The following is a 23,284-nucleotide window of genomic DNA, read 5'->3' on the forward strand; positions in this document are numbered from 1 at the left end:
TGTGGTTCTAATCATAATGGTACATATAATTAGGGAAGGATATGGAAGCCACTTTAGAATCTTATTCATTTTTAAATATAAATATGCCTTGTTTCAAACTTTGATTCAGGCTTTCTTTCCTGTGAGGGCTTGGTTTCCTTATTGTTGACTGCTTTGTTCTTTGCCTTGTCCTTCCCTATAAAGCCTGCATGGAAGACGTTTAATAGTGCAACTAAAAGAGAGTCAGCTGAGTGAGGCTTGTCAGCCAAAGCTGGAATGCTGAGCTATCTGGAGGAGATCCCAATAACCCAATTTGGGGATGGGGCCCAGGAATCTGCATTGGGAAGTCGGCCACCCTTCCCAGGTGATTGTTTAGTACAAACTTTTTGACAGATTAATTTCACTCAAATGCAAAGATTAATCCCAGCACTTTGGGAGGCCAAGGAAGGTGGATCACCTGAGGTCAGGAGCTCGAGACCAGCCTGGCCAACATGGTGAAATCCCATCTCTACTAAAAATACAAAAATTAGCTGGGCATGGTGGCATGTGCCTGTAGTCCCAGCTACTCTGGAGGCTGAGGCAGGAGAATCGCTTGAACCCGGGAGGCAGAGGTTGCAGTGAGCCGGGATCGCACCACTCTGCACTCCAGCCTGGGTGACAGAGCAAGACTCTGTCTCAAAAAAAAAAAAAAAAAAAAAAAAAAAAACCGTAGTTGCTTTCTATTAAGATAGATAGGGTTTTAAATAAAGTTTTTTTCCTTTCCCTCACAGCTGTTTTGCACATATCTGGATGCAGTTATATTTCCTAAGTGCCAGTGCTTCACATATGTAACTGATGCATCAGTTCTCACAACAACCCTAGGAAGTAGCTACAGGTTGAGCATCCCTAATCTGAAAAGGCGAAATCTGAAATGCTCCAAAATCCGAAAGTTTTTGAGTGCCACCATGATCCTTAAAGGAAGTGCCCAGTGGAACATTTTGGATTTTGGATTTATAATGCAAAGATTCTAAAATCCTAAAACATCTGAAATCTGAAAATACTTCTAAGTCCCAAGCATTTCGAATAAGGGATACTCAGCCTGTAATAATATATGGTTACATAGCACAGAAAATAGGAACCTGACTTTGAATCCAGGCCATTTGATTTACAGAGCCACCAATAGCAATGTACTCTATACCGGTTCTAAATACATACTGTAACTCCCCAAGAGGTTAAAAATGAAATAAAAGTTTAGAATATACACATATACCAAATATATACCAAGTACATAAAGTTTTAAACTGAACTTTGATAAGAGAGTTTGTAAAGTAAAAGGGTGGTGGTCTCTGTGGGATTCTAGAAGTTTCCTGATGTAATTAAGGGTACACAGCCCTGGCTCTTCTGGATGGCGCAGTTATTCCCAACTTTGTTTCCCATTACCTGGAGAAAGTTTGTCCAGACCGTGGCTTCTAGAAGGACAGGTAGCAGCTCCCCAATCTCCTCCATCATCACTGTAAGTGAAGTCAGGTTCAGCCCCCACAGGCTCTGCTCATGGAGTAGGCCACCATTCCTTCCTACCACAAACCACATTTCTCGGACTGGAGAAGGGATTGCAGCACGCATGTTCATGTTAAAATGTGAACTTTAATTGTAAAAATCATTTTCTGTAAATATAGTTATATCAACCTCTCTGCACACAACTTGGTTCAGATATATACAGATATGATATTCATAGATGTTATTTGTACCATAGAACAAAATCAATTCAAGAAACATTTACTTTTAGCTTCAGGATTAACCCCAGCTTTCTTTAGGCCTTAAAATTACCACCACTGGAAACAGAGAGAGAGCATGGCATACCTGGGCACACCAGTATTCAGGGCAAAATCTATGAAGTGTCTTACTAATTTCATAATATGAGGTAAAGACCCGAAACAAAAATAGATTCAGTCTCTCGTATTGCTATAACTCTTAGGCTGGGGTATTAATCAAAATAGGATTTTTACATTTAAGGCGACAGGGAGGCTATGCTGATTCTAACTCAGAAAGAAATGGGAAAACAGTTTTTCTAAGGCTACAACTATTTGTTTAGGCTTATTTTCCCAGACCTATACAAAAATTCAGTCAACAAGTTTTGGGTAAATAAAGGAAATTCATTTTGCTTTCCTCTGCTCTGTCCCTGAAGTCACTCATCCAGGTTGGCTGCTCAAACACCAAGAATCTCCACCATTCTTCACTTGACAGTCTTTGTGGACACGTTAGACCCAAACTTTTTTTTGTATAACACCATCTTAAAATTTTTTAGTATACTTTATCTTTCTTTAGTTTACCCAAAGGAAGGAGTTTTCACTCTAATGTCAATATATTTGCAACCATCCAACTCAAAGACCTCACTTTGTGGATCATCTCTGGCTCATTTAAAACATCCTGCCTCATCCCCACATTCGCTGACTGGCCTTAGAAAGCAAAGTAAATTTATTGTTAGTCTAAATAAGCATTCTATAGCAAACATAAGTAATTCACACCTGGCCTACTATGAAAATTAAATTTTCTGAATTTAGATCATATTAGCTCTAAAAGCCCCACAGTATGCTAAAAATCGAAAATAAATTCTAAAAAGAGGAAAGCAAGGCTTTTGTCTCCATCATCATTTCTTTATATAGCACTAGAAAATTCTTATTCCCCTTCTAAATTTGCAATTTCATCCAACTGCCCCTAAATTCTAGTTCCAAAAACAAATTAAAGTGCCAGTTATAACACTACCTCCCACTCCCACCTCTCTCAAGAAAGAGGCCTAAAAATAAGAATGATGACATTTACCCTTTTTTGTACTAGAGCTTTACTGAAGGTTGGTATTTTTATGTCAACCTTCCTAGGACTGTCAAGTCTGCCTCCTAAAGAGCGCTGTCAGGATTTCATAGCACAATCTCCTTATTCACTCTCCAAATTATTTACATAGTAAAACTTCTATGGGGTCTCAGCCACCACCAAATTACAAAACTGCCCATTTCTTCTAGAATAATAGTTTTAAAATTTCCTTCCATTTCAGTATATGCATACTCAGTTCATCACATAGTAATATCAATAAAAAAATAAACTTCCATTTCTTATAAGAAAAACATTAACTTAATTCACAGTTAGCCTTTTCCCACAACACTCAATACTCCAGTAGCTTCTAGGAAGAGAGGTATATTAGTAATAAAAATGGAATATTAAAAATCCATGACTTGGGAGTAAACGGAGCCCTTAACTCCTCCTCTCCCCCTACCTGAATCACAAAAGGGTTTTCCTGAAATGAGAGGGGATGGGACTGGGGTCAGCAGGATTCTCACCTCGGTCTAACTACAAGGTACGGGGAGAAGACAGGAGGGCTGGCCATTTGGCAGAATCCAAGCCTACTAGCTTGGGATCTACTAGGGAGATAAAAGCCCATGCCTGGCATATTGGTCCCCATTCTAATTGTCTTGCCCATGTTAGACCTGTCATCACACTAAGGCAAGTCCACTGCCAAGCTGAGCATTATCCTATTTTATTCATCCACCTGCCCCTCCTCCTTTACCTCTGCAAGGTTGACCTATACAGGGTCTGGAGAAAGCATCTCAATCCATTCCCTGGGCTATGCAGTTGCAAAGGGAAATAAATGGTCCCTCGGGTCTCTGCCTCTTCTCGGAGGGTTGATGTCCTAAAACTGAAAGCCTAATTCATTACTGTCCTTTACAAAAGCTTCCCTGAAGGCCTCAGTTTAAAGATGAGTGATTTCATCTTTTACTGTGTTTGAAGGGCTTTCAGTGCATCAAGACTGAGAGCAAATTCATCCTCATAGCCACCAGAAGGAAAAACAATGATTTAGCTAAGATTTAATTTATCTTCTAGCTAAAGTGTCATCGGTAGTCACATGATCAACAAATGTTCACATGTGGCATCTGGAAGCATGTGCACCTGTGTGCTATCTTAACTTTCTTCTCTTGACTTTAAAGTGGAACAAAACAAGGTAAGTTATAGATGCAAGTTCCTAAGCTAAATTACTTCTATTGATACATCAATGATTTCAGCTTCCCTCCCCCTAACCAGATGGAAGCACAGATGCTATAATGGATGATGGATATGGAAGGCAAAAGCCTTCTAATTCATTGCAATCATAATTTACTGAGGACTGTACAGGTCCAAGGTGGGACACTGACACTGGAATGGTCTCTACCAGGCATAGGGAATGGTTCATGTTTAAAGGCCAAGCAAATTCTAAACACATAATTTGGGCCATACTTTTAGTCTGGTAGGGGATAAGCCCTACCATTTCAAACTCCTTGTGGAGAGTCCTAAGCCAGGGGCCAACTGGACATTTTCCCAAAGGCTGGGTAGTATCATCTGCTGAGCCTACAGAATTGAAAATACCCTCTTGAACAGGCCTTTGTCATATTTTACATGGATACCAACGAGCCCCAAACCTGAATTCTACTCCCACCTGGAATTTCTTCTGACTTATTCAGGAACAATAGGGCAGCCCAGCCAGCATCTCAGGTCAGCAATTATTTCCAAACTGGCACATAGTTCATTTCACAGTGTGGCATGAGATCAGGCTGACAGCTTCACAGGAGAACTAGGCCTGCTCAGGCAGGCGAGGGCTGAGGCCCGGCAGGAGATGGTGGCAGAAGGTGTCACATCACAGGTATCCAACCCTCCTCCAGGAGGCCAGTGGTCATCATAATGCCCGCCCCTAAAGAGCTTACAGACCTAAAAGTCTGTGAACGATGTTCAGCACTTTCTTCTGAACAAAAGCAGATGGTTTCTCAGAAAATATTTCAAGACTGGCAGAAAAGCAGGTCCACATGGCTCCTAGCTTCTGCTGCCACTGTGGAATTCCCTAGTAGAGAACTGGTAGCAAAGGATCCTGGGTTGTGCCTGTTAATTTGTCATGTTGGGGAGCAGAATCTGGCACAGAGCAAGGCTTCGAAAGGTGATTTCCGAGGCCACAGACTCCACTTCATAGCCCAGGCAAGACATACTCTGAGGATGCTCAACAGTGGCAAAGGTAACTGAAGAGATAAAGCACACGCTGTTCAGCCAAGCAGAGGCTCTGCACAAGATTTCTGGTCCTATGAAGAAGCTGGCAAGGTAGGGAAGGACCAATTTATTGGAATCTCTCTTAAAGGGAGAAGTTCTGCATTGGGGTCAGCTGAGCCCAAGGCCCCTATGACCTGAAACATGGCACTGCCTCACTGGCACATTCTCCTCTGGGGCCACCCATACCCTGGCCCTCTGCATGAGCAGGAGGGTGGACACGTGGAGATGTGAGACAGAAAGCTACCGAGACAAGCACAAAGTTAAGGGAACCCAGAAGCCCTGACTCACCATTCAAAGGAAAAAACAGGAACTTCATTCTCACCCTGCTACGTTTATACCAGCACTTCTGAGCTTGCAGTTAAAACTGCAGTGTTTGCATATAGCAGGCTCAGAGCTGAAATGCCTCAAACAGCTCCTTCCGGCAGATTCCCTAATTCCAGAAAAAGGAGATCTTCTTGTGTCCTCTAGGAGAATCAGACCTTTCCTTTCACTTCTACTCCTGCCTCTAACCACCTACCCCCAGCTTAAAACACCCTGAACCTCAGGATACCACGAAAAATAACCATTACTTGACAGAAAGGACCCCTCAACCCTTGAGAGGCAAGAGGAGAGGGTTGCATGTAAAGGAGAATAAAAGGTGAGGCTTCAACCTCGAAACACAGATTTTTTTTTCTTTTGTAAACATACACATTACTGAAATGACAGCAACCCACATTGCAGACGAGAAAAGTCTATTAGCTGTACAGTTTACATTTCAATGCCCAAACTTATTTATATATTTACATAAAGATGCTACCTTGATTAATCAATGTCTATTTGCATTTCCACATGTGAATTTCTTCAGTTTTGATATTCCATATGAAGGAGCTACAGTGAAAACACTTTTGAATAAAGCAGTGAACCCTAAGAACCTTATCTTGAGATGAGATGTGTGAACCACCATTTGAATGTTATTTCTCCCTGCTGTGTATGTTAGTCTGGCTGGGTGTTGGTCGCAGACATGGATGCACTGACGGCTATTCCCATAACCGAGCCAGGCGGGAAGGGGGAAAAGGAAGACATTATTTGTCACCAACAACCCAGTATCCCAAGTCAAAATTCTCAACTATGGCCAAAAAGGCCTAAACTCGACCCACAGGAACTGGCTTTCTAACTGGTTGACAAACACGTAAGCTGCCCTCCTGCAAAAGCCAACCAGAGAACAGGCAGGTGGCAACAGGACCCAGCCTAGATCAGAGCACTTCAGAAGAGGATGGATAAATCCATCAGGGATGCTCAGGGCTTCCTGACCACTGTCCCGGGTGAAGGCACTGCCACATTTTCTCTCAACAAATCTGTTATGTCCCTGGATCCAATTATTTAGCCTAAGGAATGTCACCTCTGCTAAAGAGAAGTGTGTTTGTGAGGGGTCCAAAATGATAAACCGTCTTGTTAGCATCGTGCTCCACCCTCTGAGTTAACCAGCTCAGATCCTTGCTAGATTTTGGAATCCAGTAAATCTGTGTTGACCCAGAGGTGCTGCTGCTAATGCCTCCAGAGAACTCGTGTCCAGATGAAGAGACTTAGAGTGGCTTCTCCATCCTGCTCGAACTTCAATTGCTCTATCCTCCGGTAGCCCAAACTTCAGCCTTTAAAAATACCCAACTTACTCCAAGAGCATTATTGAACCCTTAAGAGACTAAACTGGAAAATTAATTTGCTTGCAAGCTCCAAGGCCAGCACTGGCCCTTAGCAATTCACCAATTCATCCCAAGAGGAGGAAGGTTCAGACAAAGAGGAACATTACATTGCATGGCCACCATCAAGTTACTCTGAGGAAGGTTTCCAGGCTTCATTCTATAATTTTAGTTTTCAGCTCACTGATAAGCAACCTCTTTCATTCTGACCATAAGATAAGCTCATATTTGGTGTCAGAAACATCCTTTTTTCCCTCTTTGTGGTCCCTACTCAAGCAAACAGAGAAGACATAAAGTTGCCCTAATGAACAAGAAAAGGGATTTGATCCCAAGACTATAGACTCCTAGAACTACTAAAAACCTTAAAAGATCATCTGGTCTAGTTTCTCTGCCTTTAGGCAGATGAACATCTAAGGCCACAGGGGACAGGTGGTTGTCTTATTCTCAAATACATCAAGGGACAAAGACCACACAGACTTTCTGAACAGTCCATCCCAATGTTTCCAGAGCTCAGCCTACTCCTAGTGATACAACTCCCATGACCAAGCCCAAAGGACCAGCAGCTCTGGGAGAAAGTGGCAGATTCCAATATCCTAACACGGCAGGACACAAAACCAAGGTGATCTCACCTTATCTCTAGGGAAAAGGGCAGAAAGGAAATTGCAAAAATTATGTTTGTTGGAAAGTATAAACAATATTCCTTTGTGTCAACTTAATAAAAAATGAGGCCCTCTCGGGGCCTGGGGTGAACTCCGGGCTGCTGACATCCCACGTGAAGCGGCTCCCAGTCCTGTTGGCTCCTCCTACGGGCAACAGGGGTTGTCGATAACCAGCATGACATCAATGCCATAGGCCTCCAGCAGGTCCAGGAGAAAGCTCCGGTCTCCTTGGGGGTCTAGGCCCATGCCCCGGGCATGCTCTGCTGTCAGAGTTTTGTCTTGACTGGCAGACACCTCCAACAAAGTCTGAAATATCCGGTTGTTTTGTTCTAGGAAAAACCTGCATTTGGAAGACAAGACACAGGAAAGGAAGGAGGGGGGAATAAAAAGCTCACCAGATAATCCACATATGGGGAACCAAAACTATACTGTTTTGTTTAATGTACTTTTCAGTGGATTCGCAGGTATCTTTTAAAAGAAGAAAAGAGTAAAAGTTAATTATTCAAGTGCTACTAAGGTTAGCAAAGAAACCATTTGGCATTAATTATGGTGTGATTAGGGAAATCTCTAAGCAAGATGGCCTGTCAAAATCCATTTTCCTGTTGAGGGAAGTGACCTGGGTTTAAACAGCCTGAGAAGAGGCCCCCAAACACTGCTTTTCTCTCTTTCTGCTTAGTCATAGGAGGAAGCAAAAATTCAACAACAACAACAAAATGAACGTGAGCCAACGTTACCCTTGGGTGTTTGCTCTCCCTTGATGACTCTTTGGGAGGAGTGAGATTATGCACAGATCAAGATTTAAAAGTCACCGCTTTAGAGTGCTTTATGAACAAACAAGCCCTGTTCAGGACAGCGTTCACTGTCTAGTTAGACTAGACAGTCCAGCCCCATACAGCTCTCAGGTCGGCAAAGTGCCTGGTGCCTGAGGCGGCCCTGGGTGCTCAGGAATTTCAGACACAGTGGCACATGTCATACCTGGATGAGACTGTGGCTGTGCTCAAGTCTCAGATACTTTCCACCTAAACAGGATGTAGGTTTTAGGAAGTCCACTATTAGAATCAAGGTGCTACACTTTTGTAGAAATGCCCACATTAAGTTTTCAACATCAAACCACAACCTCACCCCTGGAAGACCAAAAAGGAAGCTGGGATAATTCAGTTGATGCCACAGAAGGCTACTTCACCCAGCTGTCTAGGAATGAAATCAGTACTGTGAGGTGGAAAGGCCCTGGCTTCTGCACCTACGGGGCAAAGAGATTTCATTTGATTCAAGAATTAAAATTTCAGATTATCCCATAATATTCAGCGCAAGGAACTACTCTATTCAAAGGAGGCAATGGAAATGAGAAGTCCCTGAGTCCTGAGGGACAGACAGAGCTTCCAGGCGGTGGACATCCTCGATGTAAAAGCCCAACAAGGAAAGAAACACTAAGACTCCTGTTTTCTCTTAAGGGCCCTGCTTCTTTCCCTAAGTCCTCTGGGTTCCCCCTAATGGCATTTCAGGGCTCAGGTTCGCCTCTGTAAGGAGCCCGGCTCTAAGTGCCCTTGGCAGCAATAAACAGCATCCCTGGCCCGCAGTGAATGACATGGGAGGGATGCAGTTCACTCAGTGCCGAAGGGATCCTCAGGGAGACTCCACATCCACGGCCCCAGGACTCACAGCACGAAGAGGTCCTCTTCACAAGGGTTGTAGTCTTCTTCTACTTCCTGGGAGTACAACAGCATCTGCCTGTTGGGAAGATCACCGTGAGACTCTGGTGCAGGTACCAGGACCACAGTCACAGGTGAGGCCTCAGCCAGGCATCTTCAATGGGCCACCACCTCCCAGGAAGCAGCACCAGCCAGAAAAGGGATCAACAGGGTTTGGACTCAAAATCCCTGGGGTCCAGGGCCAGTTCTGCCCCTGGTAATCTTAGGCAAGTAACAATCTCCTAGTTGTCTATCAGAAGGGCATGATGATGATGATAATACTTATTTCATAGGATCACCAGATTATTGACAATGACATCAGATACATATAAGCAAGCTTCTAATATGGCGACCAACACAATGAAGGTGCTCAGTCAAGGTGCTTCTAAGCCGCACACACAGGTACATCTAAAGGTCACGTGGAGAGCAGCTGGCAGCTAAGGTAATTTCCACAGATTCCAAAGTCCATTAGAAGAAAGAAACCAGCACCGTGGATCTACTCCCCTCCTATCAGGGCAGCATACAGGGAGCCTGGCCTCTTCTACTGCGGGGCTTCCCTTCATTTCCATCTCCATCCCAGGCAGCATGGAGACTGGGAGAAATGTGTCAGGGAAGGGGCAGAAGACAGGCTTTGCAGAGACCCCCATGCTGGAGCTGCCCTGAGGAGGGTGGAGCCCCTGGTTCTCCCCTTAGCTGCCACTACCTCTGCTCATTGAGCCGGCGGTACTTCTCCCTGTCAGCACTGTTGATCTTCAGCAGCGGCTGCAGGTGGTCGTGGTGTGTCTTCACATTCTGGTTATCCACGTAGACGTCATACAGCTCCCGCTTCTCCTCGAATATCTTCTCTGTGGTGCCTGTGGAACCCGGGGTTAGAGAGGTGGGAACCCACCCAACCCCACTGGGAAACAAGGCGCCCAGGAGCCCTGTGTCTGGGAGGAGCAGGGCTGGGACCTGAGGGCAAGATGAGGGGAGGGCCCCATACTCACAGGCCACATAGGACACCTCTACCTCCAGGCTCTCGATGTCAGCCACGTTCACGTAGAAGAAAGGCTTGGACTCAGGAATGGTGCCCCCGATGCCAGGCAGTGAAACGTTGGCCAAGCAGCAGCAGCAGTACACTGTGGGGACAGAGGAGGTGAGCGGGGAGGGTCTGCCCCTCCACAGCCCTTCCTCCCTCGGAGCCTGCGGCTCAACACCTCTGCTCCAGGCTATCTGGTGCTTCAGGATCCAGGTGGTCCTGGCGTTCTGAGGAGACTGGAGGTGGCAAGCCTTTTGGGGTGCCATGGCAGAAACTGACCCCTCAAGGTGACGTCAACAACGTTCTTCCCAAACCCAATAAACATTTCTCAGTCTTTCTCTAGCTGGTCTTGCTTAGAATTTGACCTTGTCAGAACTCCGGCCTCTGTAACCCTTGTGTCTTCCGGTTCCCCCTTCTGCCTGTCCCTCCCTAGTCCTTTCTGTCCTTCCACCTTTCTGGTCCACTTCCTGTGCCTGGAACACCCCTCCACACTTGTACTTTCCCCAGGTAACGCTGTCCATCCTGGATATGAGTGCAGAAATAATCTACCACCCTCAAATCTTTATCTCCAGCTCAAACGCCCACAGGTCCCGACCCAGCTAGGCAGGGTGGGCAGACACCCCTGCTGTGAAGGTCTCAAGGCAGCACACCCTCATCACATCCCACACTAACCTTATCAAGCCAGCCCCCGGCTCCTGCTCCGTCCCCCATCTGGTGGCCCCACCACCCTTGTTATCCTAGACTCTTCTTCCACTGCAACCTCACACACATCAGAACCTTTACAACCCAATCAGACAAGTTTTGTCCAGTTTCTCTTAAATCCATCTAGAATGCATCTTCTCTGCTTTAATCCAGCCCTAATCTTTGGCCAGGCCACTGATGTGTCATCCAACCCATCTTCTACATTGTCAACAGTGTTCACAGCCAATCAGGTCACTCCCGGGCTTAAAACCCCATCCCCTGGATGTGGCCCAAGCTCTTCCAAACTTGGTCAGTGACAGAAAGACTCAAGCAGTTTCTGCTCCAGGGATTTAAGCAGCACTCCTGACTCTGGCTTCTGGTTACCTCTATAGCACACCACGCCCACAGGTGGGGGAGAAAATATCAAAATGCGCTTTCGAAGTAAGGCAAATTTCCAGAGGATGAGGATCTGTTCTCCAAAGAACTTTATAAACTGAGACATGCAGCCAGCTGGGTGTGTGATCTGAAAAAATTGAGGGGAATAGGGAGGAGAAAGAGTGAGGAACAGCTTCTTAGAAATATAGCAAAAGGTATCTAATCTCCTTCTCTGAAATTCTGAAGTCCATCCAAACAGATACATTAAAGGATGCTTATTTCCACACACAATGATGTTTTTCACTTTAAAAGTCTTACCTTTAAACTGGATTTCTATAATACAACAGCTCCCTGATACACGGATGTTTGAGTTGAGTGATCATTATTTTACTCAGGAGAACAATGCAAAGGAAACAAAGCTAAATTTAAATTTAAAAAAACCAGAATAAAAGCATCTGCTTCAATAAGAAAACTCAACTCGAAAACATTACTAAGCACTGTTAAGTAATAACATGATGAGCAAACAGTCCCCAGTCAGATCCCAAATCTATGGGGGCTGCTACTGTGCAAAGTGAGGTGTCTGCAGAAGTCATAGGTAGGAAGGAGCCCCTGGCATAATCCCTGCTGCACTTCACCTCTGACCACTCTTCCTTCTTTTTTTGAGATGGAGTCTGACTCACTCTGTCACCCAGGTTGGAGTGCTGTGGCGCGATCTTGGCTCACTGCAACCTCTACCTCCTGGGTTTGATTTTCCTACCTCAGCCTCCCAAGTAGCTGGAATTACAGGCATGCACCACCATGCCCGGCTAATTTTTGTATTTTTAGTACAGACAGGGTTTCACCATGTTGGCCAGGCTGGCTTTGAACTCCTGACCTCAAGTGATTCGCCCACCTTGGCCTCCCAAAGTGCTGGGATTACAGGCGTGAGCCACCACGACTGGCCCCACTCTTCCTTCTGTCACTAACTGGCAACCCCTGAATTGCCTTCTAGGAACACTGAGCCAAGGAGTATCATAGGGGTTAAGAGCATAAGCTCTGATCCCAGGAAGAGCTGAATTCCAATCCTGGCCCTGCCATTTACTAACAGGGAGATCTGGGGAAAGTTAGCTAATGTTTCCGGTTCACTATCCTTAACTGTGAAATACGGAATCATCACCTACCTCGTAGGGTTACTTTAAGGACCGCCTGAGACAAAACATGAAATAGCACATAAAAATAGCCAATATGGGGTGGCCACTACTGTTGCTTTGAAAAACAGAAAGGCTTCAAACCCTGGGCCTTGTGAGCTTTGTGAAAGGTCATTTCCATGCCAAAGTGCCAGAAGAAAGAGCTCATCACCCATCAGGGAGGCAGGCAAGAGCACTTCTGAGAGAGGCACCGACTCTCGGGCTGCGTGCTAGGGTTTAACAACCACCAGCCTTCAGAGGCACCTACACCCGAGCCTCAGGGCAGCCTCTGCACTCTGCCTGTCCAAGCCAGGGCTGTCCTGGGCCCTCCGAAGCTGCGTCTGCACTACCCGGAGAGGATTTCCCTTTCCAAGGCATCACTCCTGCATTGATACCATTCCCCTACCCCATGCCAGGATAAAGGCGACCCTGCACTGAACATGTCCTGTTTGCCACCCATGCCTACTCCTCTGCCACTGCAACCCAAATCATGAGGAGGAGAGGCACCAAGTGACCAAGGCTGGTTGCATCCCTCCAATCGCTATTTCTCTTCAAAGTCTAACAGCAACCAGATAGGAAAGGGTGCCAAAGCACACGCCGGTTCCTCCCAGCTTTCCCACTGGTTATCTTCAAGCTCCCAACTTGTTCTTCCACCACACAGAGGCCAGGCGGGGCTTGCCCAATGTATATTTTATAGGCTAGTGGGAGAAAGCAATTAAAATATAGCCTGACAGAGCCATGATGGGAGAAGAATGGGGCTTGGTGGAGCAAACTGGAGGGTGCCTGATCCCACTCTAGGAGAGACAGAAAAGACTTCCTGGGGGAAGTGATGTTGAAGCTTTGACATAAAGATGAATCTGAGGCCGGGTGCTGTGACTCATGCCTGTAATCCCAGCACTTTGGGAGGCCGAGGTGGGTGGATCACAAGGTCAGGAGTTGAAGACCAGCCTGGTCAACATGGTGAAACCCCATCTCTACTAAAAATACAAAAAATTAGCTGGGTGTGGTGTCGCATGCCTGTAATCCCAGCTACTTGGGAGGCTGAGGCAGAAGAATCGCTTGAATCTGGGAGGCAGAGGTTGCAGTCAGTTGAGATCGCACCACTGCCCTCCAGCCTGGGCAACAATGCGAGACTGTCTCAAAACAAACAAACAAACAAACAAAAACAGATGAATCTGAGGGAAGGTGTTCACAAAGGCCTGCAGGTAAGAGGCAACATGGCCCTTCTTGGGACCTGCAAGTAGTTCAGGCCCTGTGCCCAGGCCCATGCCAGGGAAGCACTGCCCACAGGGCCACCTCCTTTCTTCTAAAAGGGTCAGCTCTAGAGACTTCTCACCCCTTCTCACCTGCACATGCAACAGGAATTCCTCCTGCTTTCATTGAAATCTCTTTCCCTTTTTCCAGCCTTGTTTCTCTGTGGCTTTTACAGAGAAATCTCTTTTCTTGATGTCTCCAGTGCGTACCTTCATGTTTTCCCTCCAACCTTTCAAGTCCATACTCCATCCTCTTTTCACTCCAATTTCTTTTTACTCCCTAACCACTGTCAGTTCAGTGTCCATAGCAGGCTCTGATAGACCCATGCCTGCCACTAGGGAAGCCCTCCACTCCCGGGGCCCAGCCCCCCTCCCCTGTATCCCTCTCCCACTCCCCTATTTTCCTAAGGGGAGCATTTAGCAGCCACATCTGGACCTCTCAGAGAGGTCTTCCTCTTCCCTCTGCTTCCTTTCCAGTTTATTTTTTTCCCTCTGAAACATTCCTATGTCTGACTCCTACCTTAAAAGCTTACTTCTTTAAAGTTTTTTTTTTTTTTTTTTTTTTTTTTGAGAGGGAGTCTTGCCCTGTGTGGCCCAGGCTGGAGTGCAGTGGCGCTATCTCAGCTCACTGCAACCTCCGCCTCCTGGGTTCATGCAATTATCCTGCCTCAGCCTCCCAAGTAGCTGGGATTACAGGCGCATGCCACCATGCCTGGCTAATTTTTCCATTTTTAGTAGAGATGGGGTTTCACCATGTTGGCTAGGCTGGTTTTGAATTCCTGATCTCATGATCCACCTGCCTTGGCCTCCCAAAGTGCTGGGATTACAGGCATGAGCCGCCGTGCTCAGACTAAAGCTTTTCTTTATATGTGTGTTCATGTTGTAAAAATTCATTGAATTATATACGTATGATTTTTGAACTTATTTCTATAAAGTTTTATATTTCAATAAAAAGCTTAAAGATATATATATTATTTTCCATACATGATAAGTATTGTATCATATATACTATTTTTGAACTTATTCCTATAAAATGTTATATTTCAATAAATACTGACAGATCTATTACATTATTTTCCATCCATGACAAGTATTATTATATCATACATGCTATTTTTAAGTGCTGTCATTTTTTTTCCTGGTCCCTGCCTTTTTTGTACATGTAAGCCTTGCCCTACTGCATCCCATACTTTACCTCATCCAGGGAATACATAACTTAATAAGCTCATATACACCCATCAATACTTTCCATGTTTATGTCTGGGTGTGTGTGTGTCTCTATCTAGACAGACACTGTGATTGTTTAACAACAGTGTAATCATATCACATGTACAGTCGGCTGGCCCTCTGTATCCCCTAATACCGTATTCTCAGATTCAACCAACTGCATGCAGATCAAAAATATTTGGAAAAATAAAGAATAACAATAAGAAAATTTAATACATGTAAAAACCAACATAGTATAACAACTATGTGCATAGCATTTCCATTGTATGAGGTATTATAAGTAACCTAGAAATGATTTAAAGCACAGAAGGTCCCTGATTTACCATGATTCAACTCACCAAGTTTTCAACTGTATGATGGGTTTATTAGGATGTAGCCCCACGTTAAGTCAAGAAGCTCCTTAAGACTTTGATGGGATTATGGCTTCTACTGAATGTGAATTGCTTCCGCACCATCATAAGGTCGAAAAATCATACATTAAGTGGACCCGTCGTAAGTCAGGGACTGTTGGCTGGGTTGCCAGCATTAAATGCACTTTGGACTTACAATGTTTTCAACTTACAATAGGCTTATGGGGGTGTAACCCCACAGTAAGTTGAGGAGTATCTGTATATGGGAGGATGTGCATAGGTTATACGCACATACTACACCCTACTATATGGGGACTTGAGCATCTGCAGATTTGGGTATCTGAGGGAGGGTGCCTAGAACCAAGGCCCTGCAGATACCAAGGAATGATGAGTTTTCTGCACGTTGCTATTCTCACACAAATGAGTCCTTCCATGTCACCTTCTTATGCTCTAATTCACTACTCACTATGACTTTCTAGTTTTCTACCACTGTGAACAATGCTGAATTAAATATTGTTACACATACGTCATTCTGATGGATAGATCCTGAGGAGTAAGGTTGCTGAAACAAAAGCCACGTTTTATTTATTTATTTATTTAGAGAAGTCTCACCCTGTTGCCCAGGTTGGAGTGCAGTGGCGCGATGTTGGCTCACTGCAACTTCTGCCTCCCGGGTTCAAGCAGTTCTCCTGCCTCAGCCTCCCAAGTATGTGGGATTATAGGCACCCACCACCAAGCCTAGCTAATTTTTGTATTTTTAGTAGAGATGGGGTTTCACCATGTTGGCCAGGCTGGTCTCAAACTCTCGACCTCAAGTGATCTGCCCGCCTTGGCCTCCCAAAGTGTTGGGATTACAGGCGTGAGCCACCATGCCTGGCCGTGTTTTTTATTTTGATGTGCTGACATATTGTTTTGTAAAAAGAAGACACTCCACTGTTATTTGTATCTGCAACCATAACAGTACCCTCTTCCCTGCATCTCCTAGGGTCTAACAGTTATGTTAATGAGCTGTCCTCAAAAGCATGGGCCATTTTCTTTTTTCTCTCTTAGTCCCTCATCCCTGGACTCTTATGGGGAAGAATACGGGTACATTTAGGTCAGATGCTGGTCACCTCCCTGTGGATTTGGAGATAATTCCAAGAGAAATTGGACTCTGAAGGAAAAAATGGGTCTAAGTTATGAGCAGACAGAAAGAGAACAGGACTCAGGTCAGTGCAAGCCCAGAGTACCTCTAATGGCCCTCTAACGATTTCTTAATGATTGTCTCTCAGCCTATGCCACGGGGTTGGGAAACCTGCAAATGACAATTCCTAAACTCATACGCCAATTGGCTTCCTGTTAGAGTTCTTCAATGGAGAGCATGGACTGTATATTGAAAGGCAGAAGGAAATCTCTTCCGTTTCTTGCTCCAGCTGGTATTTCTCCAGGAGCAGAAGATACCTATGACTCCAGCCTCCAGCTTTCCTTAGCATGCACAGCACACGTGGAGCCACACCTCCTGAGAGGTCCCAGCACAGATGCGCAGTGCCTCCCTCAGCGATCTGAGCACTGGCTGTGCAGGGACCCCTCCTGCAGGCTCCCATGGTTTTGATCATTCTGCTTCTCTTGCTTTGTTACCCTAGCCCTAAGGAAGGGTGGCAGGCAGCCTCTAAGATAGTCCCCAGTGATCCCCACCTCTTGGTATTTACAGCCTTATGCAATCCCCTCTTGCTCTTGAGTAATTTGCTTCTAAGAAAATATGGTGACATTGCAGGGCTGTCACTTCCATGGTTAGGTTACAAAGGGTTCTGACTTCCATCCTGCTAGTACACTCTCTTACTGGCTTAGATAAAGCAAGCTCACATAGTGGAGAGACCCACATGGCTAAGAACTGAGAGGAGCCCCCAACTAACAGCCAGCAAGGTACTGAGGCCTTCAGTTCAAAACAGCCCTCAAGAAATTTGATCCTGCCAACACCCACCTGATCTTAGAGGTGGATACCTCCCCAGTCAAACCTTCAGATGAGCCCCTAACCCTGGCTGATACCATCTCATGAGAGATTGTGACATAGAGAATCTGGTTAAGCCATGCTGGGATTCCTGACTTACAGAAGCTGTGAAATAATAAATATGTACTGTTTTAAACCATTAATTTGGGGATTTGTTCCACAGCAATAAATCACTAATATAGGGTGTTAGTCAGGCTATTATCTATAATTACTAAATATGGGTTACCTATTCCTTTTTTACTCCTTCAGCCTTCCAACTCCTATATTACTGATTTCCTGTATTAAATTAGTTTGAAATACCTACATGGTCTCTTTACCTGGTAAGTCCCTAATTGGTACTTATTAGGATTCAAGTTCCAGGGTCTACTATTTAAGGCTCTCTACAATCTAATTTCAGCCTATTTCTCCAATCGCTTCCCTCATGCCAGCTGACAAACATTTAATCCCAGCCAAACTAGTTTGCTCATGTCTCATGAACTTGTCTTGCATTTTTCCGTGTCCACATCTCTGCAAAGACAATGAAGTGGGGCAGGAAACATGCACTGGCTATGGCACTAGACCTCTGTTTAAATCTTAGCTCTAACTCCTATTAGCTATAAGACCTAAAGCAAGTCACTAGCCCTTTATAAGCCTCAGTTGCTTTCGCTGGAAAACAAGGATTTAAAAAAACAAAAAACAAAAAACATTTACTTTTATTTTAGAGAATGCTGCAACAGGTACAGATAAATAGCTGGCACAATGCATAACTCCCAGAAGGTGCTGAGAAAGTGACAGACCATGGTTCTCACTGCTGCTCACACCTTTCCTGGTTCTGGAATCAGCATTCCTCACTTTCCACCTAGCCAAATACTCAGGGACCGCGTCCTCTCCCAAGGCATCTTCCCAGAGTTCTCCCTTGGACTCTTGGCATAATTTCTCTACCAGGGGAGCCCTAGGTTTCCATGGAAATATCCTGTGACCAACCACAGGGGACAGAGACAGAAGAGAAAGAGGAGATTCATGTTCTTAGTCATATTTGCACCCTTCCAACACCTAACGCTTTGCTGGGTGTTTTGCTAACTGTAAATAGGCATATTCTAGTACCAAAGCCAAAGTACTTCAGGAACAAATACAGAATGAAGTAACATCAGAAGTGTCTTAACTAAGAAATGTCATACTTCTTCATCAGACTCTTCATCTTTAGTTCAAATGTCTAGTGTTAAAATATCAGAAGCAATCAACAGAATTAAATCTATCTTTTCACAACTGGCCTATCACACACGCCTTTATACTATGATTACAGAAGTGTCTAGAAAGCATATTGTTTAAGATAACTTGCCTTATGTTTTAAAAAAACCAAATGCTTATGTTGCAACTCTGTTCTATCAAAAGTAGACATTTTGTATGATCCAAAGACATAAATTTTTTATTCATTAAAAATTAATCAACAGCTACTATTCCCAGATACAGATCCAGTATCATGTAAGAAAAGCAGGGCTAACCTCACCTTCATCTCAGGGTACATGTATCGGTGGATGGAAGGCAGCCAGTAGACAGGGGGCAGGCTGCTGCCTCTGCCGGGACCAGCATGGAGCACCCCCTTTTTGTCCTCATAGAAGGCAGCCAGATGAGAGTAATGTCCTGGCATCTCCAACTGGTGCCTGCAGAAAAACACACACACACACACGCATGCATGCATACACACACACACACACACACACACACACACACACACACACACACACACACAGTGAGAACAGCCCTGGTCACAGCTCTGCTACCACTCCTACCCTCCGCCCACCTCAAGGGCTGTAGCACTCAGGGGCAAAGGCCCTGACATACTCCAAAGATCCCCATTTGGAGGTTGCTTAGGTCACCTCCTTTGATGTTACAGAAGATCCTTAGGAAAAGTTCAAACATGGGCCTGAAACTCCCTGACAACACCATGGAACACATTCTTTTTCTCATGGGAAACAGACAGAATTAACAGACTATAACTAATGTCTATTGTTCTTGAGCAAGGTACGCCGGAGACTGGGTGCCACTTCCCAGAGAATGGCTGCTTCCTGTGAGAAGGGCCAGCTTGGAAGCCTAAAATTCCCTGCTTAAAGCCGCTCTTTGTTTAGAGAACTCACGCTTGCCTGCTTGCTTTGTTGTTATGGAAGAATACGGAGCTTACCCCAAATGTCTCAAATAAGGGAAAACAATTATTATTGGATGTCATCAGGGCTCATAATTTCTGCATCAAGTATAATAATAAAGAAATAAAAAGCATCAGAATCTCTTCTCTGCCCGCCCCACCGGCTCGGGTCACAGAGCCTGGCTGTGCCTGGTCCTGCTGGCCAACCCCAGAACCCAGAAGGCAGCACCGAAGCCCTGGGCCATTTCAACAGTGGAGAATCCTGCCCCCCAGTGGAGCACAGGAGCACTGTGAGGACTGTTTGTCACTATATTTAATGGGGGTGTTATAGGTTGAATTTTGTCCCCACAAAAAAGATGGGGCCCCAGCACCTCACTCAGAATGGGACCTTTTTTGGATAGCATCTTTACATAGGTAATCAAGTTAAAATGAAGTTACTGGAGTGGGCCCTGGTCCAGTATGAATGCTGTCCTTATAGAAAGGGGACTTTTGGACACATAGACACACACATACAGCAAACAGCAGGTGAACGTGACGACAGAGACTGGGATGATGCATCTACAAGCCAAGGAACCCCAAAGATTGCCAGCATCCACCAGCAGCTCAGGGAGAGTCCTGGAACGGATTCTCCTGCATAGCCCCAGAGGGAACTCACACTGCTGAGACCTTGACTTTGGGCTTCCAGCCTCTAGAACTGTGAGACAGTATGTTTCTGCTGTTTTAAGCCACTCAGTTTTGGCACTTTGTTATGCAGCCCCGGAAAAGCCCTAATTGAGGGAGGAATAAAAAGCGCCAAAACCCTCCTAGCCCATCTTTATTTTCTCAGTGTCCTACAATTTCCATCAATCAATGAACAAAAAGCAAAATATAGCTTCACTGAGCAAGGGAAACATCCCTAATTATGGTTGGCCCTGGAACAGCAGTGATTAAAAATAGGCACTCCCCGCTGCCACACCGCCTCTGCAAACTGCCACGGTGGCTTACCCCAAACTATGACACAAACTGTTGAGTCAAGATTTTCATCAACCAACTATAGCCCTCTATTCTCCAACCATCTCTACTCCAGAGTGATTTACAGCTCTTATGTCAAAGTGATGACAAGAGACCTTCAGACAAATTTATATTTTAAAAAGGAAAAAAATCATCACTATATTCATATAATGATTACTAATGTAAGATGGATGATAGCTCCAATTTCAGGGCTCCTGTGCATTGTAAGTTTTGACAAGGACGTAGTCCTACTGTAACAAATATAGTCCTCCTATAACAAATAACTAGTTGGGAGGAGGTTGCTTGTAGTCACTTAGCTCACTTTTACAAATGTTCATGAGCTAGACAGGAAACCCATGGTCTAAGCTGTGTCTGACTATTCTGAGAAGATGGCAGATTTCAGATACTTTTTAGGGAAGTTTGTCAAACTGACGAAAGTCTGATTCACAGAAAATCATACAAAGGTAATTATGTTCAAAGGTGTTTTTATTAGGATGGAATTTCCCTAAAAAGAACCCTGAGAATCATTTTATTATATTTTAATACTACATTTTCTGTGTTATAGGGGGCTGTGTCAAGGGTAATTTATATTTTTTCATTCAAAGGTGTTTCATTAGTATCAAATTTCCCTAAAAAGAATACTGAGAATCATTTTATTATATTTTTAATACTATATTTTCTGTGTTAAAGGGAGCTGTGTCAAGGGAAATATTTTTTCATTTTCTAGGTTTATTGTTTGCTGATTTGCTGCTCAGTTGTCTTTTCTGTTTGACTACATTAAACTGTATACTTGAACCACGATTCTAAAGAAAAGTTCAGTACAAAAGTTAGAGTCCTTTAGACAAAGAACTAATATGAGGATTCTGTCCTTTGATTGCCTCAGATATTACTGACTGATGGGACAGAACAAGGCAATAATATGGAATCTGAACATAGAGAAAAATACAAATTGGCAGTTCCTGGATGAATGTTAAGCAACTGCTGTATGAAAGACTCAAAATCTAAACACACTACAGATTTTGCAACAAACAAGATTGTCAAACCACAATATCAAGAAAACCAAAAAGTACTGACACAAGGCTCAGAGTGCTGGATGATAAGTTAGTCTTCAAAGATGATGTCAAAGCAGCCCTTCCTGGTGAACTTACCTACAAGAATGCAGAAAAACCACCACACCGAAATGCACGCCAAACCACCTATGGAAACTGTCCAAGAGCCGTGACACTGTAAAAACTAGAGAATAACCGGCTCAATATATATTATTAATCTGAAGCCATAGGCTGCTGGGCCAGAGACCCTGGGATTCTCCTTAAGCCCACAGCTCCTTCACTGATAAAACACAGCCATATGTGGCCATGCAGATGCCCAGTGCAACTGACCCTGCCTGTCCCTACCACACTGGCAATAATTCATCCACGATCAGAATCAGAGATGCCTTTGTGCGACAATTACACTTCATCACTCTGGTGTGTTAATTATTGGTCTGAACAGGCCGGGCGTGGTGGCTCACGCCTGTAATCCCAGCACTTTGGGAGGCTGAGGTGGGCGGATCGCTTGGGGCCAGAAGTTCGAGACCAGCCTGGCCAACATGGTGAAACCTGTCTCTACTAAATATCCCAGCTACTCGGGAGGCTGAGGCACGAGAATTGCTTGAACCCAGGAGGCGGAGGTTGCAGTGAACCGAGAGAGATCACGCCATTGCATCCAGCCTGGGTGACAGAGCAAGACTGTCTCAAAAAAAAAAAAAAAAAAAATATATATATATATATATATATGTGTGTGTGTGTATTTACATATGTGTATATATATTTATATATATTTATGTGTGTGTGTGTGTGTATATATATATATATGTATATATATATATGTGTCTGAACAAATTGTCTTCTAGCTCCTGGCTTTGCAAATGCAGAAAACTAAGCACTCCCATTTACTGCGGGTGCAGGGATACTGTGACACCACCTTCTGAAGGGTAACTTACAGCTTGTATTAAATTGTACATTGTACACATCCTCTGATCTAATGATTCTCCTTCTCAGAGTGAGGCCTAAAGAACTATTTCTACACGTGAACAGTCATTTACTCACAAGGATGCTGATGTTCACAGGGGTGAAAAAAACAAGGAACACCCTAAAAGCCCAATAACAGTGAAACAGTTAAATAAATTGTGATGTATCTATATACTGAAATGCTGTGAAACCACAATAATGTTGAGGACATAATTCATGATACACCAGAAAGGTTAATATACCAAGTTACAAAATTTACATACTGAATGACCTCAATAATCTTTTTTTTTTTTTCTTTTGGAGATGGAGTCTTGCTCTGTTGCCCAGGCTGGAGTGCAGTGGTGCAATCTCAGCTCACCGCAACCTCCACCTCTGGGTTCAAGCGATTCTCCTGCCTCAGCCTCCCGAGTAGCTGGGACTATAGGCGCACGCTGCCACGCCCAGCTAAGTTTTTGTATTTTAGTAGAGACGGGGTTTCACCGTTGTTGCTCAGGCTGGTCTCGAACTCCTGAGCTCAGGCAATCTGCCTGCCTCAGCCTCCCAAAGTGCTAGGATTACAGCGTGAGCCACCGCGCCCGGCCAATAATCCTTTTTAAAAAAATAAAATAAAATAAAACGTGTATGTATAATATATATTTGCACATGGGAAAAGACTAGAATGGTATAAAACGAAATGTTAACAGTAGATATGTCTGGCTGGTGAGATCATTTTTTTCTTTGAGCTTTTCTCTATTTTTTAAAGTTTCCTATAATAACTATATCTTAATTTTGTACTTAGTCATTTTAAACTTTTCACTATGAACATTTTCAAACATATACACAAAATGTAGAAAGAAGAGAATGAACCCCATGTATTTATCATCTAGCTTCCACAATATTTGATCCATATGGTTATATCTATACCCTATACCCTACCATTACCACTTTTTTCCTAGAATGTCTTAAAGAAAATCCCACCTCATAACATTTCATTGATAAGTGCTTTGTAAGGCATCTCTAACTGATAAAGTCTGTTTAAATAACGTAACACATAATCACCATGCCATTATCTCATTTAACAATAATAA

The 23,284-nt window shown here is 44.2% G+C and overlaps 1 protein-coding gene across 1 annotated transcript in view; it reads right to left on the reverse strand.

Moving 5' to 3' along the window:
- Positions 1-1,582: 1,582 nt before the first annotated feature.
- The window catches only part of DENND11 (DENN domain containing 11), a 45,186-nt gene continuing 23,484 nt past the window's right edge, over positions 1,583-23,284 (reverse strand). Inside the window, exons 4-9 of the mRNA XM_519430.8 lie at positions 18,586-18,739; positions 11,126-11,264; positions 10,029-10,160; positions 9,746-9,896; positions 9,014-9,082; positions 1,583-7,694 (exon numbers count right to left, since the gene is read on the reverse strand). Of these exons, the coding sequence (XP_519430.3) occupies positions 7,499-7,694; positions 9,014-9,082; positions 9,746-9,896; positions 10,029-10,160; positions 11,126-11,264; positions 18,586-18,739 (841 nt within the window). The 3' untranslated portion in view covers positions 1,583-7,498. The remainder of the gene's footprint in view (positions 7,695-9,013; positions 9,083-9,745; positions 9,897-10,028; positions 10,161-11,125; positions 11,265-18,585; positions 18,740-23,284) is intronic.

This window comes from Pan troglodytes, chromosome 6 (genome assembly GCF_028858775.2).
Source record: "Pan troglodytes isolate AG18354 chromosome 6, NHGRI_mPanTro3-v2.0_pri, whole genome shotgun sequence".
NCBI lineage: Eukaryota > Metazoa > Chordata > Mammalia > Primates > Hominidae > Pan > Pan troglodytes.